At 40.4% G+C, this 18,339-nt stretch overlaps 1 protein-coding gene across 1 annotated transcript in view; it reads right to left on the reverse strand.

The window, feature by feature from the left end:
* The window catches only part of SNX27 (sorting nexin 27), a 116,921-nt gene that overhangs the window by 67,775 nt on the left and 30,807 nt on the right, over positions 1–18,339 (reverse strand). Inside the window, exon 2 of the mRNA XM_066362500.1 lies at positions 9,099–9,330. Within this exon, the coding sequence (XP_066218597.1) occupies positions 9,099–9,330 (232 nt within the window). The remainder of the gene's footprint in view (positions 1–9,098; positions 9,331–18,339) is intronic.

Here is an 18,339-nt window from a genome sequence, read left to right on the forward strand (position 1 = left end):
TGAGTGTGGATCACAGATATGACCCCATGATCGCTGGCTTGAGCAAGGGGTCACTTGCTCTGCTGTAGCCCCTTGTCAAGGCACATATGAGAAAGCAATCAATGAACTAAGAAGACAAAGGAGCTGCAACAAAGAATTGATGTTTCTCTCTCTCTTCCTGTCTGTCTGTCCCTATCTCTCTCTCTGTCACAAAAAAAAAAAGAGTAAAAAAAAAAAAAAGAAAACTATCCCCTGGCTAGGTAGCTTAGCTGGGGGGAGTGTTGTCCCAATATGCCACACTGAGGTTCAGTCACTGGTCAGGGCACATATAAAAATCAATCAATAAATACATATATGAGTGGAACAACAACAAAAAAAAATCGATGTTTCTATCTCCCTTCCTCTCTCTCTAAAATCAATAAACAATTAAAGAAAAAATTATCAACCCAGAATTTTTAAGGCCCTCCCCCCAACCCTGAGTTTTATACCCTATTAAAGTATCTTTCAAATATAAGAGTGAATTAGTCTTTTCAGGCCAACCAAAGCTAAGAAAATATTAATAGAAGTTCCTCAGGCAGAAGAAATGTGATACCATATGGAAAGTGGATTTATACAAAGGAACGAAGGATACCAGATATGGCAAATATGTGGTTAAATATAAAAGAATTCCTTCCTCATTTTTAATGTCTTTAATTGTTCAAAGCAAAAATAACAAAGTATCATGGAATTTATTACACATATAGAAGTAAAATGTATGACAACAACAGCACAAAGGATAAACATACACTGTTGTAAAATTTTTATACTATAAAGGTAATACTTATAAATTAAAGGTGTATATTGCCTGACTGGTGGGGGTGCTCAGTGGCTAGAAAGTTGACTCAGAACACTGAGGTCCCTGGTTTGAAACTCTGAGGTCACCAGCCTGACCACAGGCTCGTCGGCTTAAGTGTGGGCTCGCCAGCTTGAGCATGGGGTAATCAACATGAACCCAGGGTCACTGGCTTGAGCCCAAAAGTCACTGGCTTGAAGCACACAGTTGCTGGCTTGAGCAAGGGGTCACTGGCTTGGCCGGAGCTCCCCAGTCAAGGGACATATGAGAAGCAATCAATGAACAACTAAAGCAGTGGTCCCCAACCTTTTTTGGGCCACAGACTGGTTTAATGTCAGAAAATATTTTCACGGACCGGCCTTTAGGGTGGGACGGATAAATGTATCACGTGACCAAAACAAGCATCAAGAGTGAGTCTTAGACAGAATATAACAGAGGGAGTCTGGTCATTTTTTAAAAATAAAACATCGTTCAGACTTAAATATAAATAAAATGGAAATAATGTAAGTTATTTATTCTTTCTCTGCGGACCAGTACCAAATGGTCCACAGACGAGTACCGGTCCGCGGCCCATGGCCCAGGGGTTGGGGGACGACCGAACTTAAAGTGCTACAACTATGAGTGATGTTTCTCATCACTCTCCTCCCTCTCTTCCTCCCTTCCTGTCTCTTTCTCTTTCTCAAATCAATAAAATTAAAAAATAAAATCATTTAAAAATATACTTTAAAAAAATCTTATAAAGATATATACTGTAAACCTGGAACAATCACTAAAAAAAAAAAAAAAAGAGCCCTGGTTGGTTGGCTCAGTGGTAGAGCGTCGGCCTAGCGTGCGGAGGACCCGGGTTCGATTCCCAGCCAGGGCACACAGGAGAAGCGCCCATTTGCTTCTCCACCCCTCCACCGCGCCTTCCTCTCTGTCTCTCTCTTCCCCTCCCGCAGCCAAGGCTCCATTGGAGCAAGGATGGCCCAGGCGCTGGGGATGGCTCTGTGGCCTCTGCCTCAGGCGCTAGAGTGGCTCTGGTCGCAACATGGCGACGCCCAGGATGGGCAGAGCATCGCCCCCTGGTGGGCAGAGCGTTGCCCCATGGTGGGCGTGCCGGGTGGATCCCGGTCGGGCGCATGCGGAAGTCTGTCTGACTGTCTCTCCCTGTTTCCAGCTTCAAAAAAATGCAAAAAAAAAAAAAAAGAAATTATATCTAATAATACAATAGTGGAGATAAACTGAGATCATTAAAAAATCCCCAATTAACCAAAAAGGAGGCAGGAAAGGAGAAAAAAGAAAATCAGGTAACAACATAGATAACAGAAAATAAGATGATAGATTAAACCAACTATATCAATAATTAACAAATAATCAAAAATTAACAAATAATGGCCCTGGCCAGTTGGCTCAGTGGTAGAGCGTCAGCCTGGCGTGCAGAAGTCCCGGGTTTGATTCCCGGCCAGGGCACACAGGAGAAGCGCCCAGCTGCTTCTCCACCCCTCCCCCTCTCCTTCCTCTCTGTCTCTCTCTTCCCCTCCCGCAGCTGAGGCTCCATTGGAGCAAAGATGGCCCAGGCGCAGGGGATGGCTCCTTGGCCTCGGCCCCAGGCGCTAGAGTGGCTCTGGTCGCAGCAGAGCGACGCCCCAGAGGGGCAGAGTATCGCCCCCTGGTGGGCAGAGCGTCGCCCCCTGGTGGGCGTGCCGGGTGGATCCCAGTTGGGCACATGCGGGAGTCTCTCTGACTGTCTCTCCCCGTTTCCAGCTTCGGAAAAATACAAAAAATAAAAATAAAAAAATTAACAAATAAAAGATCAAGATCGCCAGACTGGATAAAGCCAAGACATAACTATATGCTGTCTCTAAAACACCCACTTTATTTAATTAATTAATTAATTTATTTTTAGTGAGGTGGGAGAGGGGGAGACAGGAAGAGAGAGAGATGAGAAGCATCAACTCATAGTTGGGGCACTTTAATTGTTCACTGATTGTTTCTCATACGTGCCTCGACCAGGGGGCTACAGCCAATTCACTGACCGCTTAACTCAAGCTGGCGAGTGTAGGCTCAAGCCAGCAAGGTTGGGCTTCAAGTCAACAACCTTTGAACTCAAGCCAGCGACCATGGGATCATACTGATGATCCCATGCTTGTTGGCGACTTAGGGGATTTGAATCTGGGACCTCAGCGTCCCAGGTCAATGCTCTGTCCACTGTGCCAGGACTGGTCAGGCACTAAGAACCCACTAAGAACCACACTTTATGTGTAACTGTATAGACAGGTTAAAGTAAAAGGATAAAAAAGATATCCAATGAAAATAATCAGAAAAGGCTGAAGTGGCTATTAGTGGCTATATGTTAACATAAAAAAAAAGACTTCAGAACAAAGACTATTTATTACAAGGAATAAAAAGAGATACTTCAAAATGTTAAAGGGGGAAATTCATTAAAAAGACATAATAGCTTTATTATACATAAAGAAAAAAACTGACAGAACTGCAGATTATATTCAGGTTTTATTGTATAAACTTCTTATAGACCTTCCAGTGATAACAACTACATATATACTCTGGGCAAAAAAACAAACAAACAAAAACCCTGACCAGGCAGTGGTGCAGTGGATGGAGCATCGGACTAGGATGTGGAGGACCCAGGTTCGAGACCCCAAGGTCGCCGGCTTGAGCATGGGCTCATCTGGCTTGAGCAAAAAGCTCACCAGCTTGGACCCAAGGTCGCTGGCTCGAGCAAGGGGTTACTCGGTTTGCTGAAGGTCCACGGTCAAGGCACATATGAGAGAGCAATCAATGAACAACTGAGGTGTCATAATGAAAAACTGATGATTGATGCTTCTCATTTCTCTCTGTTCCTGTCTGTCTGTCCCTCTCTCTGACTCTCTCTCTGTCCCTGTAAAAAAAAAATTACTTGAGAATTTGAACAGTAAACAAAAAGCAAACAGATGGAAAGAGGATTCAAAACATGGAGCACCCCCCAGGGTTAGGGAGTTTCCTGCTTTTAAAGGGTTTTGCCTTGATAGTGGGCAGCAGTCACTAAGTAACATAACTTAAGCAACAAAATCTCTGATAGAAACTCTGACATCTTTCTGGCTGGAGGAAAAGAGGAAGGATTCTGAGCAATCATAGCTGCCACCAGAATGAGTGGAGAATTCCAAAGGAGAGGGAACCAAAGGAGAGAACGTCTCAATTCTGTGAATGAAATGTATCTCAGGCTGACCCCTCCCTGAATGATACACACGCATAACAGACTCAAAGTAGCACACAAAGGCAGAAAGAAGTGAACTGAGACTTGAAGTACAGTCCACAGAAGGTGGTACAGCTTAGTTAATTGCTAGGTAAAAAAACATCAAGAGTCCTCATAGGTATATCACAGAACCCAGAATCTACACAATTTAACATTCATAGGACCCAGGATACAATTCAAAATTACTCATACAAAGAACCAGGAGGCTATGACCCATTTTCAAGGGAAAAGACATTAAACAAAGGCCAACCTCAAAAAGATGTAAATATTGAAATGCTCACACATATAATCAACGGAACAGAATGGAGTACAGAAATAAAACCATGCAACTGATTTTCAGCAATAATGACAGAGTATTTAAAAGGGGAAAAGATAATCCTTTCAACACAGCTTGCTGAAACAACTGAATATCCACATGGGGAAAAAAAAGAACCTTGACCTTTATATCATATACAGTCAACTCAAAATGAATCACAGACCTAAACATAAGAGTGAAATCTACAACTCAGCCACTTTGGAAAATAGTCTGGCATTTGCTTGAAAGGTTCAACATAAGATTTACCATATGACCCAGCAATTCTACTCCTAAATATATACCTAAGAGAAAGAAAAACATTTATCCACACAAAAAACATGTACACACAAGCTCATAGTGGCATTATTCATAATACAGCCAAAAAGTAGACAACCCAAATGTTCAACAAGTGAAGAACCGATCAAATCTGGTATAGCCACACATGGAAGGTTATTTGGCTGATAAAAGCTATACAATAAACCTTGAAAACACATATGATTTGGTATCTAGGAAATGTCCAGAACAGGCAAATCTATAGAGACAGAAAATAGATTAGCAGTTACTTGGGGTTGGTAAAAATGGGAGGTACAGAGAATGATGGCTAAATAATAAGGAGTTTCTTTTTGAGGTGATAAAAATGTTCTAAAATTGACTGTGGTGATGGTTGCATAACACTCTGTGAACATACCGAGAACCAATGAGCTGTACAATAAAAATGGGTGAATTTATGGTATATGAATCACATCTCAATAAAGTTATTACAAAAACAGCTAAAATTATAAAACTTTTACAAGAAGACAAAAGATTTGTGTCCTTGGATTAGGCAGATTTCTTTCTTTTTTTCTTTTTCTTTTTTTTTTCTGAAGCTGGAAACAGGGAGAGACAGTCAGACAGACTCCCGCATGCACCCGACTGGGATCCACCCGGCACGCCCACCAGGGGCAACGCTCTGCCCACCAGGGGGCGATGCTCTGCCCATTCGGGGCATCGCTCTGTTGCGACCAGAGCCACTCTAGCGCCTGGGGCAGAAGCCAAGGAGCCATCCCCAGCGCCCGGGTCATCTTTGCTCCAATGGAGCCTCACTGCGGGAGGGGAAGAGAGAGACAGAGAGGAAGGAGAGGGGGAGGGGTGGAGAAGCAGATGGGCACTTCTCCTGTGTGCCCTGGCCGGGAATCGAACCCGGACTTCTGCACGCCAGGCCGACGCTCTACCACTGAGCCAACTGGCCAGGGCTTAGGCAGATTTCTTTAGAACACAAAAGCATTAACCATAAATGAAAAAAACAAACTGGACAAACTATAAAAATATAAAACCTATGTTCTTTGAAAGACACTATTTAAAATAAAATAAAAGGAAAGCCACAGACTTGGAGAAGTATTTTACAAAACATCTACCTGATAAAAGACTTATCTCCAAAATACATAAAGAACTATTACAACAAAATAATAAGACAATCCAATTTTTCAAATGGGCAAAAAAGCTGAACAGATACTTTATCACAAAAGATATAAAAATGGCCATTAAGGACATAAAAATAAAATCATTGTGAGTCACTAGGCAAATGAAAATTAAAACCGGAATAAGGTATTCACTAATGGTTAAAATAAAAAACGGAAAACACCAAGTGTTTGAGAGGTTATAGAACTCTCCACTGCAGATGACAATGCAAAAAATGGTGCAGCCTCTTTGGAAACAGTTTGACAATTTTTTATAAGGTTAAACCAACACTTACCATATTACCCTGCAATTCTATTTCTAGCTATGCATGTTCTCAAGAGAAAGAAAAACATATGTCTACATAAAGACCTGCACATTACTTCATGGAACCTTTAGTCACAGCAACCCAAAACTGGAAGCAACCCAAATGTGCATCAAGTGAATGGATAAACAAATTGTAGTAGATCCATCCACTGGAATACCTTAAAAAGAAAGAAACTATTAATATATATAACAATATTTATCCATCTTAAAAGGACTAAAGTAAACAAAGCCAGACACAAAAGACTACATATGGTCATTTATTTGACATTCTAGAAAAGGCAAAATATAGTGACAAGAAGTTGATCGTGGTTGACAGGAGTGGTAGTAGATGGAGAGGACCTACTTCAAAGGGACATTAGGGGACCTTTTGGGGTGATGAAAATATCCTGTATCCTGATTGTGGTGGTGGTGGTGATTATAAGACTATGTACATTTATCAAAATTCATGAAAATGGACATTTAACATGGCTAAAAGTCAATGTAGGTAAATTATGCTCAATAAAGGTGATTTTAAAAAATTAGTAATTTCATTCTTTTTCTGAAGTCTACAGAAGTTCCCAAGGTCTTAGGTAATTCCCAAAAGGGCCTCAATATCCAATCTGCTCTTAGGACCTGACCTTGATTTCTACCTCATAAATACATGCGTTATGTATGATTCAAGGTACAGCGCCTCTGAAACACAAAACTAAATCTTATGTGCATGCTTCTCAGAACGCATAAACCAGGCTGACATAAGACCTATGTGCTATCCTCTCCAGCTAAATTATAGATGCAGTCAAACATTATTTGATTCTTCTGGAACTTTTCTGGCTTCCCTGCTTGCTTTTCTCATTTCCCCATTAAAAATAATTTACCATAAAAATCTAGTAACTCATTCCTATACAGGGGACGGATCTCAGTTTCAGAGATTGTAACTTTGGGTCAGCAGATCATCTTTAAACACAAGTAGTCTGTTTGCTAATATCTAACAGAAATCACTGCATTTTTTACAAAGGCAAACAAAGCATATTGCAACCAGGAAAAACGTTAGGTAGATTGTGCTATCAAGTAGTTTTGAAGAACAAAGGCATTCAGTAAAGGGGCTGGCACATATCACTCAGAATTCAAATAAGCTTTCCTGCTTATCTACAACAACAGAATGGAAATGTATAAAATAGTTCATGTGAACTGCATTCAGAATATAATTAGGACCTTGGAAAAAACCAGAGTTATTCATTAACACAGCCATCTACAAAGAAAATGAAAAAGAACAAAACGTGGAGAGGAGTATAGGGCATTTGTAGGTTCTGAAGCAGACAAACTATATTACCCATTTGTTTAAAAATTAATCTTATTCTATAGTTCTACAGAGTCAACAATGAGAGACTGCTATTTGCAAACAAATATAGCAACCAATAAAGAACAAAACTTAAAGCTATCTGAAATAAAATGTAATTATTCTTAAGCAGAAAAAGGACTCTTTATTACTGTAGCTCACCCTCTGCAATAAATCAGGTTGTGTCTTTTTTTTTTTTTTTTTTCTGAAGCTGGAAACGGGGAGAGACAGTCAGACAGACTCCCGCATGCGCCCGACCGGGATCCACCCGGCACGCCCACCAGGGGCAACGCTCTTCCCACCAGGGGGCGATGCTCTGCCCCTCCGGGGCGTCGCTCTGCCGCGACCAGAGCCACTCTAGCATCTGGGGCAAAGGCCAAGGAGCCATCCCCAGCGCCCGGGCCATCTTTGCTCCAATGGAGCCTTGGCTGCGGGAGGGGAAGAGAGAGACAGAGAGGAAGGGGGGGGGGTGGAGAAGCAAATGGGCGCTTCTCCTATGTACCCTGGCCGGGAATCGAACCCGGGTCCCCCGCACGCCAGGCCGACGCTCTACCGCTGAGCCAACTGGCCAGGGCCAGGGTGTATCTTTTATCGATGTGTAAACCCATCTTCCTGGTAGGCAAAGTGACCTATGTTGCAGACATTTATTCTAGTGCTGTATGTAATATCTTTATTATATGCGGCTTAAGTGTCTGTTTGTTGCCGATAGCTTATTGGTTGCTTGCGTAACTGTACTAGCCAATGGGGTGAAGTTGCCACAGCTGAACGCAAACTGAGCAGGTCAAGGGGAAGGTGAACATTTGTTTGCATTGGCAATCATCTGTTTTACATAAAAACTACATCTCAACGTAATTTCTTTTAAGAATGCCTCCTAGAAAATACAGCACTGAAGAGGAGAGAAAAGGAGCTAAAGCTGCACAAAAACGGCTTTCTCAACAAAAAGAAACCACTGAGCAGAGAAAGACAAGGCTTGCTTCAGTCGCAGAGCAAATGCGTCTTTCTCGGCAAAATGAGACTGATGAGCATAGAGAAACAAGGCTTGCCTCAGATGCAAGACAAAAATGCCTGTCTCGACAAAATGAGTACCTTGAACAAAGGCAGGAGAGAAATGCAAAAAAACGACAGAGTAAATTTAAATCACCTTTATTTATTGAGCTAGCGGTGGCTCTTAAGAAATGTACCGCCAGTGGTTTCCTTCTTGCACTCTACTTTAAGCAATTAAGCAAGTAGAAGGGGGAAACCCCGTGGGGCAGTAAGCAAAGGGGTGTCCTCGCCGCCTGCCCTGGGTAATTCAGTTTGAATTAGCAGACACCTTTGCACAAATCATTTTAATTACAATTTATAATATCTAGAACAGCAGTCATTTCATATGACCACCAGGCTTTCTAGTATATCATAAATGATGAGATTAGGGGAAACAGACCTGTGGTGGAGCAGTGGATAAAGCGTTGACCTGGAATTTTGAGGTCACCGGTTCAAAACCTTGGACTTGCACAGTCAAGATAAATACAAGAAGCACAAAAGTTAATGCTTCCCACTCTTTCCCCCCTTTCTTTCTCTCTTTCCCTCTCTTTCTCCCCCCCCCCCAAATCAATCAATAAATTAAAAAATTTTTATTAAAAAAAAGATTAGGGGAAAACAAAAGCTAGATGTTTGAGGGTCAAATTGGGCTGACACTCACCACAAACTTCTCACCATTCTGCTCCACATGTTTGTATGTGGGGACCGATATGGGCACTGCTTGCTTTTCTGTGTAATCATAAAATGATTGTCCCAAAGAGTCGTCACTGGGGTCTAGGTTATCTGCCTCATGAGGAGGTACAGATAACACTGTCAAGATCAATTCCTTCTCGCCTGCTCGGATCAGGTCCACCACCTGCTTGTGTGTCGCCCCCTCAACATTCACGCCGTTCCTAAGGGGAAAAAGGGAAAAAGACAATCCCATAAACCACACGGGTCCAAACACCTTGTATCTCCACCCTCCTGTCCCCACTCCAGTGTCACACAGAATGAACCATAAAATCAAAAGATTTGGCTCCAGAAAAGCTGTTGATGTCTTTACATTTTATAATGTAAAAAAAGTGTTTGTAAACTTATGGCAGGGGGAAAAAATGGGAACAGGTGAGAGACCTATCCTTCCTCTATGCTAGAATCTCACACACAGCTTCAGGAAAACACATGGAATGGAGGGTGAGGCTGAGGCAGAAACAAAACTTTTACAGTTGAATAGTCCAATTTCCTCATCCTAACTAATCATGTATACGATAGTCAAAAAATGACTTTAATAATCCTGACATTTGAACTACATTTTACCCTTTTAAAATCTCCTGGAAATTCTGTTAAAAGGAATTTTCCCCAAAATGCATTCCCTTAATTTGTAAAGACTTAAAATGCACGACAAGATAATTCTTTTACGTTTATATTTGATTTCTCCCCATATCTTCAAATTAGCTTGATTTTCCTTTAAAATGTTTCATTACCTTGGGACTAAAGAGCATTTATCTTCATACATACTAGTTTCTTCTATCACTCAGTTTTTTTTAAAAGCAATGAGATAATTTCTTTAAAATTTCATTATCTGACCCAACTTTTGTTCTCCCAAGAACTTCTGTTAACCTCTTAGAATTCTATTTTTCTGCTCTGTGCTATCTCTTTTAAAGTCCTCTATTTTTAGTTCACACTAAAAAATATACATCGAAGGCTATACAGTAAATCAATCTACTCATTCTCCTTCCTGTTTCACTATGTATAAAAAGGCTGAAACTAGGAAAAGTACAAGGTTTGGAAGAACAATAATTTTGTTAGAAAGATGCTGAGTCTCACAAAACTCAGCACACCAAACTACCTTCCCAGAATGCTGACCCAGCCTGCTGTCTCAGCGAAAACCATTAGGCAGCTAGGTGACCCAGAGGTTTCCTCCATGGTTATCCCAAGAGTTCAGAAATATATACCTGGCCTTTATAGTCAACTTGATAAAATCTTATCTACCCTTTAGAGTTAAACTCCTTTTTCAGTCCTGTTCCAAACCATTAGGGTTTTTCCTTCCTGAAAATGATGCTAAATTTAGTGATAAGCCTTCTACAAACTTTTCAATCACTGTCTCTGTCAGAGTCTGGTATTTGAAACATCCATTTATATAAACAGAACAGGCAGGAGATCACCCAGCTAGCCTCCTTCCTTATTTTGGGTTTAACAATTTAGCCAGTAAATTCAGCTCTCTTGACATTTCACAACCTATCGTAAATAACATACACATACACACACACACACACACACACACACACACACAATCAGTAATTTTATAAATGATTAGCTCTAGAAGAAAATAAAGAGTCCCCTCTGGTAATGAAAATTTGGGCATTTAAAATTTGGATCACATCACACTAGTAACCAGGAAAGATTGGTCAACTCTGACCATAGAGCAGGATGATAAAAAGAAAATGGACTTTTGAAGCTAGATCTACATGAGTTCAAATCCTAACTCTGCCTTTTAGTATCAGACTTGCTCTCAATCAAGTTATTTAACCTTTTTTAGTGTTGCTTTCTGCCTTTGTAAAATGGGGACAATAAGTCCCTAACACACTTGTTAGCAAGATTAATGTAGTCCTGCCAGTTAGCTCAGATGGTTAGAATGTTGTCTGAAATGACAAGGTTGTAGGTTTGATCCCTAGTCAGGGCATACATGGGAAGCAACCAATGAATGTGCAACTGAGTGTAACAACAAATGAATGCTTCCCTTCCCCCTCCCCTCTCTCCCTCTCTTTGTCGCTCTAAAAATCATTTGATAAATTAAAAAAATTAAGCCCTTGCCAGATAGCTCAGTTGGCTGGACTGTCATCTGGAGGCAAAGAGGTTGCTAGTTTAATTCCCGGTCAGGGTAAATACAGAAACAGCTTGATGTTCCTGTCTTTCTCTCCCTGCCTCTCTTTCTCTAAAAAAAATATGAAGAAGAAAGAAGGAAGGAAGGAAGGAAGGAAGGAAGGAAGGAAGGAAGGAAGGAAGGAAGGAAGGAAGGGAGGGAGGGAGGGAGGGAGGGAGGGAGGGAGGGGGAGGGAGGAGGAGGGAGGGAAGGAGGATGGACTAACATAATAAAATCTAACTAGCCTGAACGCATACATCGGAAGGTATAAAAAGGAAAGAAATACTATGTACCTATTGGTTATAAACAGATTTTGGTTAAAGGAGAAATAGAAACCTAAAGCTGGGGAATGTCAAAACATTTCATTTAAATCTTTTGCCTTGGTAGAAGTTCTGAGAAAATGTTTTGCTGGTAGAAGAAATAAAATTGAAAAAGCAGAAGTTGAAAATCAACATAGAGAACTTCATCTATCCCTAGCAGAATAAAATATTTTGGACCTGTGGTGACACAGGGGATAGAGTGGTGACCTAGAATACTGAGGTCACCAGTTTGAAACCCCAGGCTTGCCTGGTCAAGGTACATATGAGAAGCAACTGCTATGAGTTGATGTTTCCTGCTCCTCCCCACCTTCTCTCTTTCTCTACTCTCTCTAAAATTAAAAATTAAAAAGGGAAGGAACAAAACACTCTGGATATTAAAACAAGATTTTTATGTTAATTTTTTTTAATTTTATTTATTCATTTTTAGAGAGGAGAGAGAGAGAGGGAGAGAGAGAAACAGAGAGAGAGAAGGGGGGGGAGGAGCTGGAAGCATCAACTCCCATATGTGCCTTGGCCAGGCAAGCCCAGGTTTCGAACCGGCGACCTCAGCATTTCCAGGTCGACGCTTTATCCACTGCGCCACCACAGGTCAGGCTATGTTAATTTTTTTAAAGAGCGAGTGTGTGTGAGAGGAAGGAAGAGACAGGAAATGAGAGAGCAAGAGTGGGTGTTCATACAATTTTGTGAGATGCATAATTGTGAAAAAATGTTTAAGACCTGATGCTCAAATTTTGTCAGCTAATTTTTTTCTGTTAAAGGATTTTTAACTTGGGGTACTAAGTTGATAGGTTTGGGGTCTGTGAACACACACAAAATTTGTATGTAAAATTTTATTTGTGTGCGTATATGTATTTTCCCCTTGGGGAGAAGGTCCACAGCTTTCATCAGCTTCAAACAGGAGTATGTAACCTCCAGAATGGTTTAGAACTATTGCTTCCAATGCACTTCCACCCACTCAGTTTTCAAGTTGGAATACATTGCTTCTTGGGTCACTCATAAAAACAGCCCTGGAAATTATCAGAGAAATTTAAGTGACGTTTACTCCAAGAGCAGCCAGGGAGTAAGGAAGCTTGCTTAGGTTTCACTTTTTTTTTTTTTTTTTTTGAAAGGGAGAGAGACAGGAAGGGAGAAAATGAAAAGCATCAACTCCTGGTTGTGTCACTTCAGTTGTTCATGATTGCTTCTCATACATGCCTTGCCTAGAGGGCTCAAGCCTTGCCAGTGACCCCTTGCCCAAGCCAGCAACCATGAAATCATGTCGATGATTCCACGCTCAAGCTGGCGACCCACACTCAACCTGCAGAGCCTGAGCTCAAGCCTGAGGGGCCTGCACTCAAGCCAGTGACCTCAGGATTTCGAATCTGGGACCTCAGCATCCCAGGTTGATCATATCCACTGTGTCACCATTGGTCAGGCTACATTTCACTTCTTTATTAGTAAGACCAAGCTTCAAATTGGCTATCATCCCAAAAACCTCTTTTAAAAGGGGTGGACATGACAGAACTACCACTGTCACATTCTAGACACAATTGCTTGTATTTATTTGGTTCAACTATAGAAGAAATGCTGTGCATTCACGATTTAAAATATAAAGCTAGAAATTCCTTTATTTTTCAAAGAATAAAAGTCAGTAAAAACTCCAGGATGTACAATTTCAAAAAGGGCCCTGCCTCCTCAAGAATTAAGAGGACTTCACTGTCATAAAAATGTTTGTATGATATATTCTTTTTCAACAAGAATGCTACTCTAACAGGCTCAAATGAGGTATGGCCCACTTTGGACAATTCTGAAGACATAAATGAATACAAATTAGAAATTCTGCAGTGAAGGGAATTTTCAGCAGCACAAACTTCTGGTTCAAAGCATGAGTTTTGGAGTCAGACAGACTTGGGTTTGAATATCTAGTGTGCCATTTAACAAATAAGACATTTTTCAGTCTCACTTAGCTTCATTTTCTAATCCATAAAATAGGGCTAATAATTCTTATAGCTATCAGAGTTGTGAGAACTAAAAGGTAAAGCTCGAGATAGCTATCAGAGTTGTGAGAACTAAAAGGTAAAGCTCGAGAGCATGGTAACCACTTAATAAATAGTAGCTATTCATGTGATAGTATTTGTATTAGTTGTGCAAGCAAATTGGTAGTATTTTGGCCTCCTAATAACACAAACCATGAATTTCCTTTGCCTTTCTTTTGACTTTGCAACATAACAAGTTGGATTTCATTTGAAAATAAATCACTGAGCTCTCAACCAATGATGATGGGAATCACAAGACAGTCACCTTCCTATGAGCACTGCATCAGAGAACCACTAAGTCCACTCCACACAAAGTATCTACTGCCCAGTAGATTCTACCCACCTATGTTTCTTCCACAAAGAAAGGCAACAGCTTAAACACACTATCAAAAAATTTTCAACAGATATGTGATTAAACTAATACAGCAAAACATTACCTATAGAATAGATGTCAGGCATGCAAATATTCACTGCAATTCCTTCATTTCCCATATGGTTAAAATCTTTCATAATAAAATGGGGAAAGGGAAAAGAAGGCTACCAAAAAACTCCAATAATCCAACAAAATTTTACTTCCTTCTGCAACTAGGTGATACTCAAATACTGTCTCTTCAGCACTGTAAAGATACACATAATAGCCCTGGCCGGTTAGCTCAATTAGAGTGTCGTCCCCAAACGCCTAGGTTGCAAATTTGATCCCTGGTCAGAATACATACAGGAACTGACCAATGAATGCACAACTAAATGGAACAACAAATGAATGCTTCTCTCTCTCTCTCTCTCTCTCTCTCTCTCTTTCCCTTCATCACTCTGTCTCTCTAAAAATCAATCAATACAAATTTTTTAATTAAAAAAAAGGATATACATGACAATTTTAGTAAAATTCGCCTCATTTTTTACATAAGACCAAAATTTGGCCCTACTGGAAAAGCCTTTAGCTAGTTAATAGGAGTAGCTTTATTTATTTATTTATTTATTTATTTTTAATTTTTTTGTGACAGAGACAGAGAGAGGGACAGAGAGGGACAGACAGAAAGGGAGAGAGGTGAGAAGCATCAATTCTTCATTGCGACGCCTTGACTGGGGGGCTACAGCAGACCGAGTGACCCCTTGCTCAAATCAGATGAGTCCATGTCCAGCTGGCGACCTCAGGGTTTTGAACATGGGTCCTCTGCGTCCCAGTCCAATGCTCTATCCACTGCGCCACTGCCTGGTCAGGAGGGAGTAGCTTTAAATAAGACTTTTATTCAACTAAAGTTAGCCAGCTGAGGAAAATTCAAAGCTAATATAAACACTCCCAGAAGCAGGAAAAGGCTCTAAATAGTCAGGATTTGTTTTTGTGTGGAGCTAGTGAAGGAAGTTATGTGTAATGAAACTAGATATTGATGGACTATGACAGAGCCAATCATCCTATGTACCACAAAAAGGAACCATGCTAAGTGGTAAGCAGAATATTATTTTGACCCCCTGCGACATTCAAGAAAGTAACTTAGAGGCAGTCTGTACAAAAATAGACAATGAAGTCCTAGAACTGCAAACAATAAAACACTTTTCAATTCTGTAGATTAAAACACAGTGGCTACAACCTGACTGGTGGTGATGCAGTGGATCGAGTGTCAGCCCAGGAGGCTGCAGTCCTTGGTTTGAGTGTGGGCTTGTCAGCTTGAGTACCAGGTAGACAGACATAGTCCCAAGGTCGCTGGCTTGAGCACGTTATATCTGACATGGTCCCAAGATCACTGGCTTGAGCAAGGGGTCACTCCCTCTGCTGTAACCCCCCAGTCAAGATCCATATGAGAAAGCAATCAATGAACTAAGGTGCCGCAACGAAAAGCTGATGCTTCTCATCTCCCTTCCTGTCCTGTCTCCCTCCCATCTGTCCCTTTCTCTCTCTGTCACACAAAAATTAAATTAATTAAAAAAATAAAAACACACACACATATACACAATGGCTACATGTCCACAAGAACAGTTCAAATAGCCCTGGCCAGTGGCACAATGGATAAAGCATTGTCCTGGAATGCTGAGGTTGGTGGCTTGACTCTCTGGGGTACTAGTTTGAGCCTCAGTCAGAGCACATATGAGAAGCCAATGAGTTGATGTTTCATCTCTCTCTCCCCTTTCTTTATCTTTCTTTCAAAAAAAAACCAAAAACCCAAAAAACCCAAAAACAAAAAACCCAATTCAAATAAAAAAGAGTGACAGAGAAGCCAAGTTTTGCTAAGGGTGTGGAAGAACTGGCATTCTCATATATTGCTGATGGAAGCATAAAGCAAAAACAACCTGGCAGTTTCTTATAATTTTAAACATACATTCACTGTATGACCCACAATTCCACTACTAGATCTTTACCCCAGAGAAATGAAAAGATCCACACAAACAATTGAATGTTCAATGAAGCTTTAGTCATGATAGTCTAAAACTAAAAACAGCCAAATGTCTATCAAGATGTGAACACAAACTGTGGCAATTCATGCAATGAAGTATTATTACTCAACAATAAAAAGGACCTAACTACCAACAGCAACAACAATGTAGATGAATCACAATCAAACAAACAAACAAAAAACACTGAGCAAAAAGATGTGAGACAGAAAAGAGTCTGTTTTGATTCTATTTTTTTAAGTTTCAGAATAGGCAAAACTATAGTGTTAGAAATCAGGTAAGTGGTTGTTTTTAGGGGATGGGGAAGAATGAGGATGAGGAGGTAGAGATGGATGAAATGAGTATGGAATGCAAAGGAACACAGGAAAGCTTTCTGAAGTAATGGAAGTATTCTATATCTTAATTGGGGTGGTGGTTAAATGGGTCTCTACTTTTGTCAGAACTTGATACATAACCTGACCAGGCGGAGGCGCAGTGGATAGAGTATTGCACTGGGACGCGGAGGACCCAGGTTTGAAACCCCAAGGTCACCAGCTTGAGTGTGGGCTCATCTGGTTTGAGCAAGGCTCACCAGCTTGAGCCCTTGCTCAAGACACTGAAGCATATCAAGCAAATGAACTACACAATTATTTTAAACTATATATTTATGAACACTATTTGCAAACATGAAAAAGTCCTCAGATTATGTTAAATGCAAAAACCAAACATAGATTAGAAACTGTTTTGAGATTTTTTACATTTAAAATATAAAACTATTGTTCAGTGATTATGATTACATCCATAAAAAAGGCAAAATACATTAAATATAAAACTAGTTGATATGGATTGATTAAAACTATGGATAAATTTTAAAATTTAACATAGTTGTTATATTTTTTCAATTACAGAAAGCTTTTAAAATAAACTCCCTACCTTCTCCACAATATATTTATTGGAGATTTGATGAAGCCTACACAAGCTAGCAAAAAAGAGACAGACACCTGGCACATCAGAAGAGAGATACTTCCATTGACATATCACTAGTTCACTGCCCAGTTGTTGGGTATAGCTATACTACACTAGGTTATAAAAGCAAGGAACTACTGTCTGACCAGGTGGTGGTGCAGTGGATATAGAGTTGACCTACAACGCTGAAGGCCAAAGTTCAAAACCCCAAGATCGCAGGCTTGATTGCAAGCTCACCAGCTTGAGTACAGGGTCACCGGTTTGAGCGTGGGATCACAGACATTACCCCATGATTTCTGGCTTGCGTCCAAAGGTCACTGGCTTGAAGCCCAAGGTCACTGGCTTGAGTAAGGGGTCACTGGCTCAGCTGAAGCCCTCCAGTCAAGGCATGAATGAGAAGCAATCAATGAACAACTAAAGTGCCACAACTAAAAATTGATGCTTCTCATTTCTCTTCCTTCCCGTCTGTCTCTGTCTCTCTTAAAAACAAACAAAAACCCCCAAGTAACTACACTACTGAAATGTGAAGATATGCCCTTTCTAATTTTGCAATGAAATCATCTGACTGGCTTAGGTTGGCTCCTTTGCACCTAATTCTGCCTTGCTATTTTACGTAGGCAAACAATAAAATCAGAGAATACTTTTATTGACTACTTGTCTTAGCTAACATGCTGTGATTTGCCCTTAAAGTCGTAAGAGATTCAGACATGTATATGCAATGAACACAGTCAAAGGAAGTGAAGCTTGAATGTGTCTTCACAAAAGTATTACTCTAAACAACTAAATATCAAGAACTTTCTGAAGAAGCAGCCAAAATGGGGAGACAAAGAAACATGTCCCAAATGAAAGAACAGGAGAAATTTCCAGAAAAAGAGCTAAATGAAATGGAGACAAACAACTTATCAAATATGAGATCAGAAGAATGGTCATAAGGATGCTCAAGAAACTTAGACCTACAAAGCACTTAATGAGAACTACAACAGCATGAAAAAGAATAAAGAAACCACAAAAAAGAACCAGTTAGAAATGAAGAACCCACTGAAAGGAATAAACAGTAGTTTATATGAAGCAGAGGACTTAGTCAGCAATTTGGAAGACAAGGTAAAAAAAAAACCCCATCTAATCAGAGCAGCAGAAAGAAAAAATAATTAAAAAGAAGGATAGTTTAAGGGACTTTTGGGATTACATGAAGCACAACATCTGCATCATAGGGGTACTAGAAAGAGAAGAGAGCAAGGGATCAATAACCTACTTGAAGAAATAATAATCCAAAACTACCCTAATGTAGTAGAAAAAAAAGACACACAAATCCAGAGAGTACAGAGAGTGCCAAATAAGACGAACCTATAGAGGCCCACACCCATACACATCATAATTCAAATGGCAATGGTTAAAGAC

Source organism: Saccopteryx leptura, chromosome 2 (genome assembly GCF_036850995.1).
Source record: "Saccopteryx leptura isolate mSacLep1 chromosome 2, mSacLep1_pri_phased_curated, whole genome shotgun sequence".
NCBI classification, from domain to species: domain Eukaryota; kingdom Metazoa; phylum Chordata; class Mammalia; order Chiroptera; family Emballonuridae; genus Saccopteryx; species Saccopteryx leptura.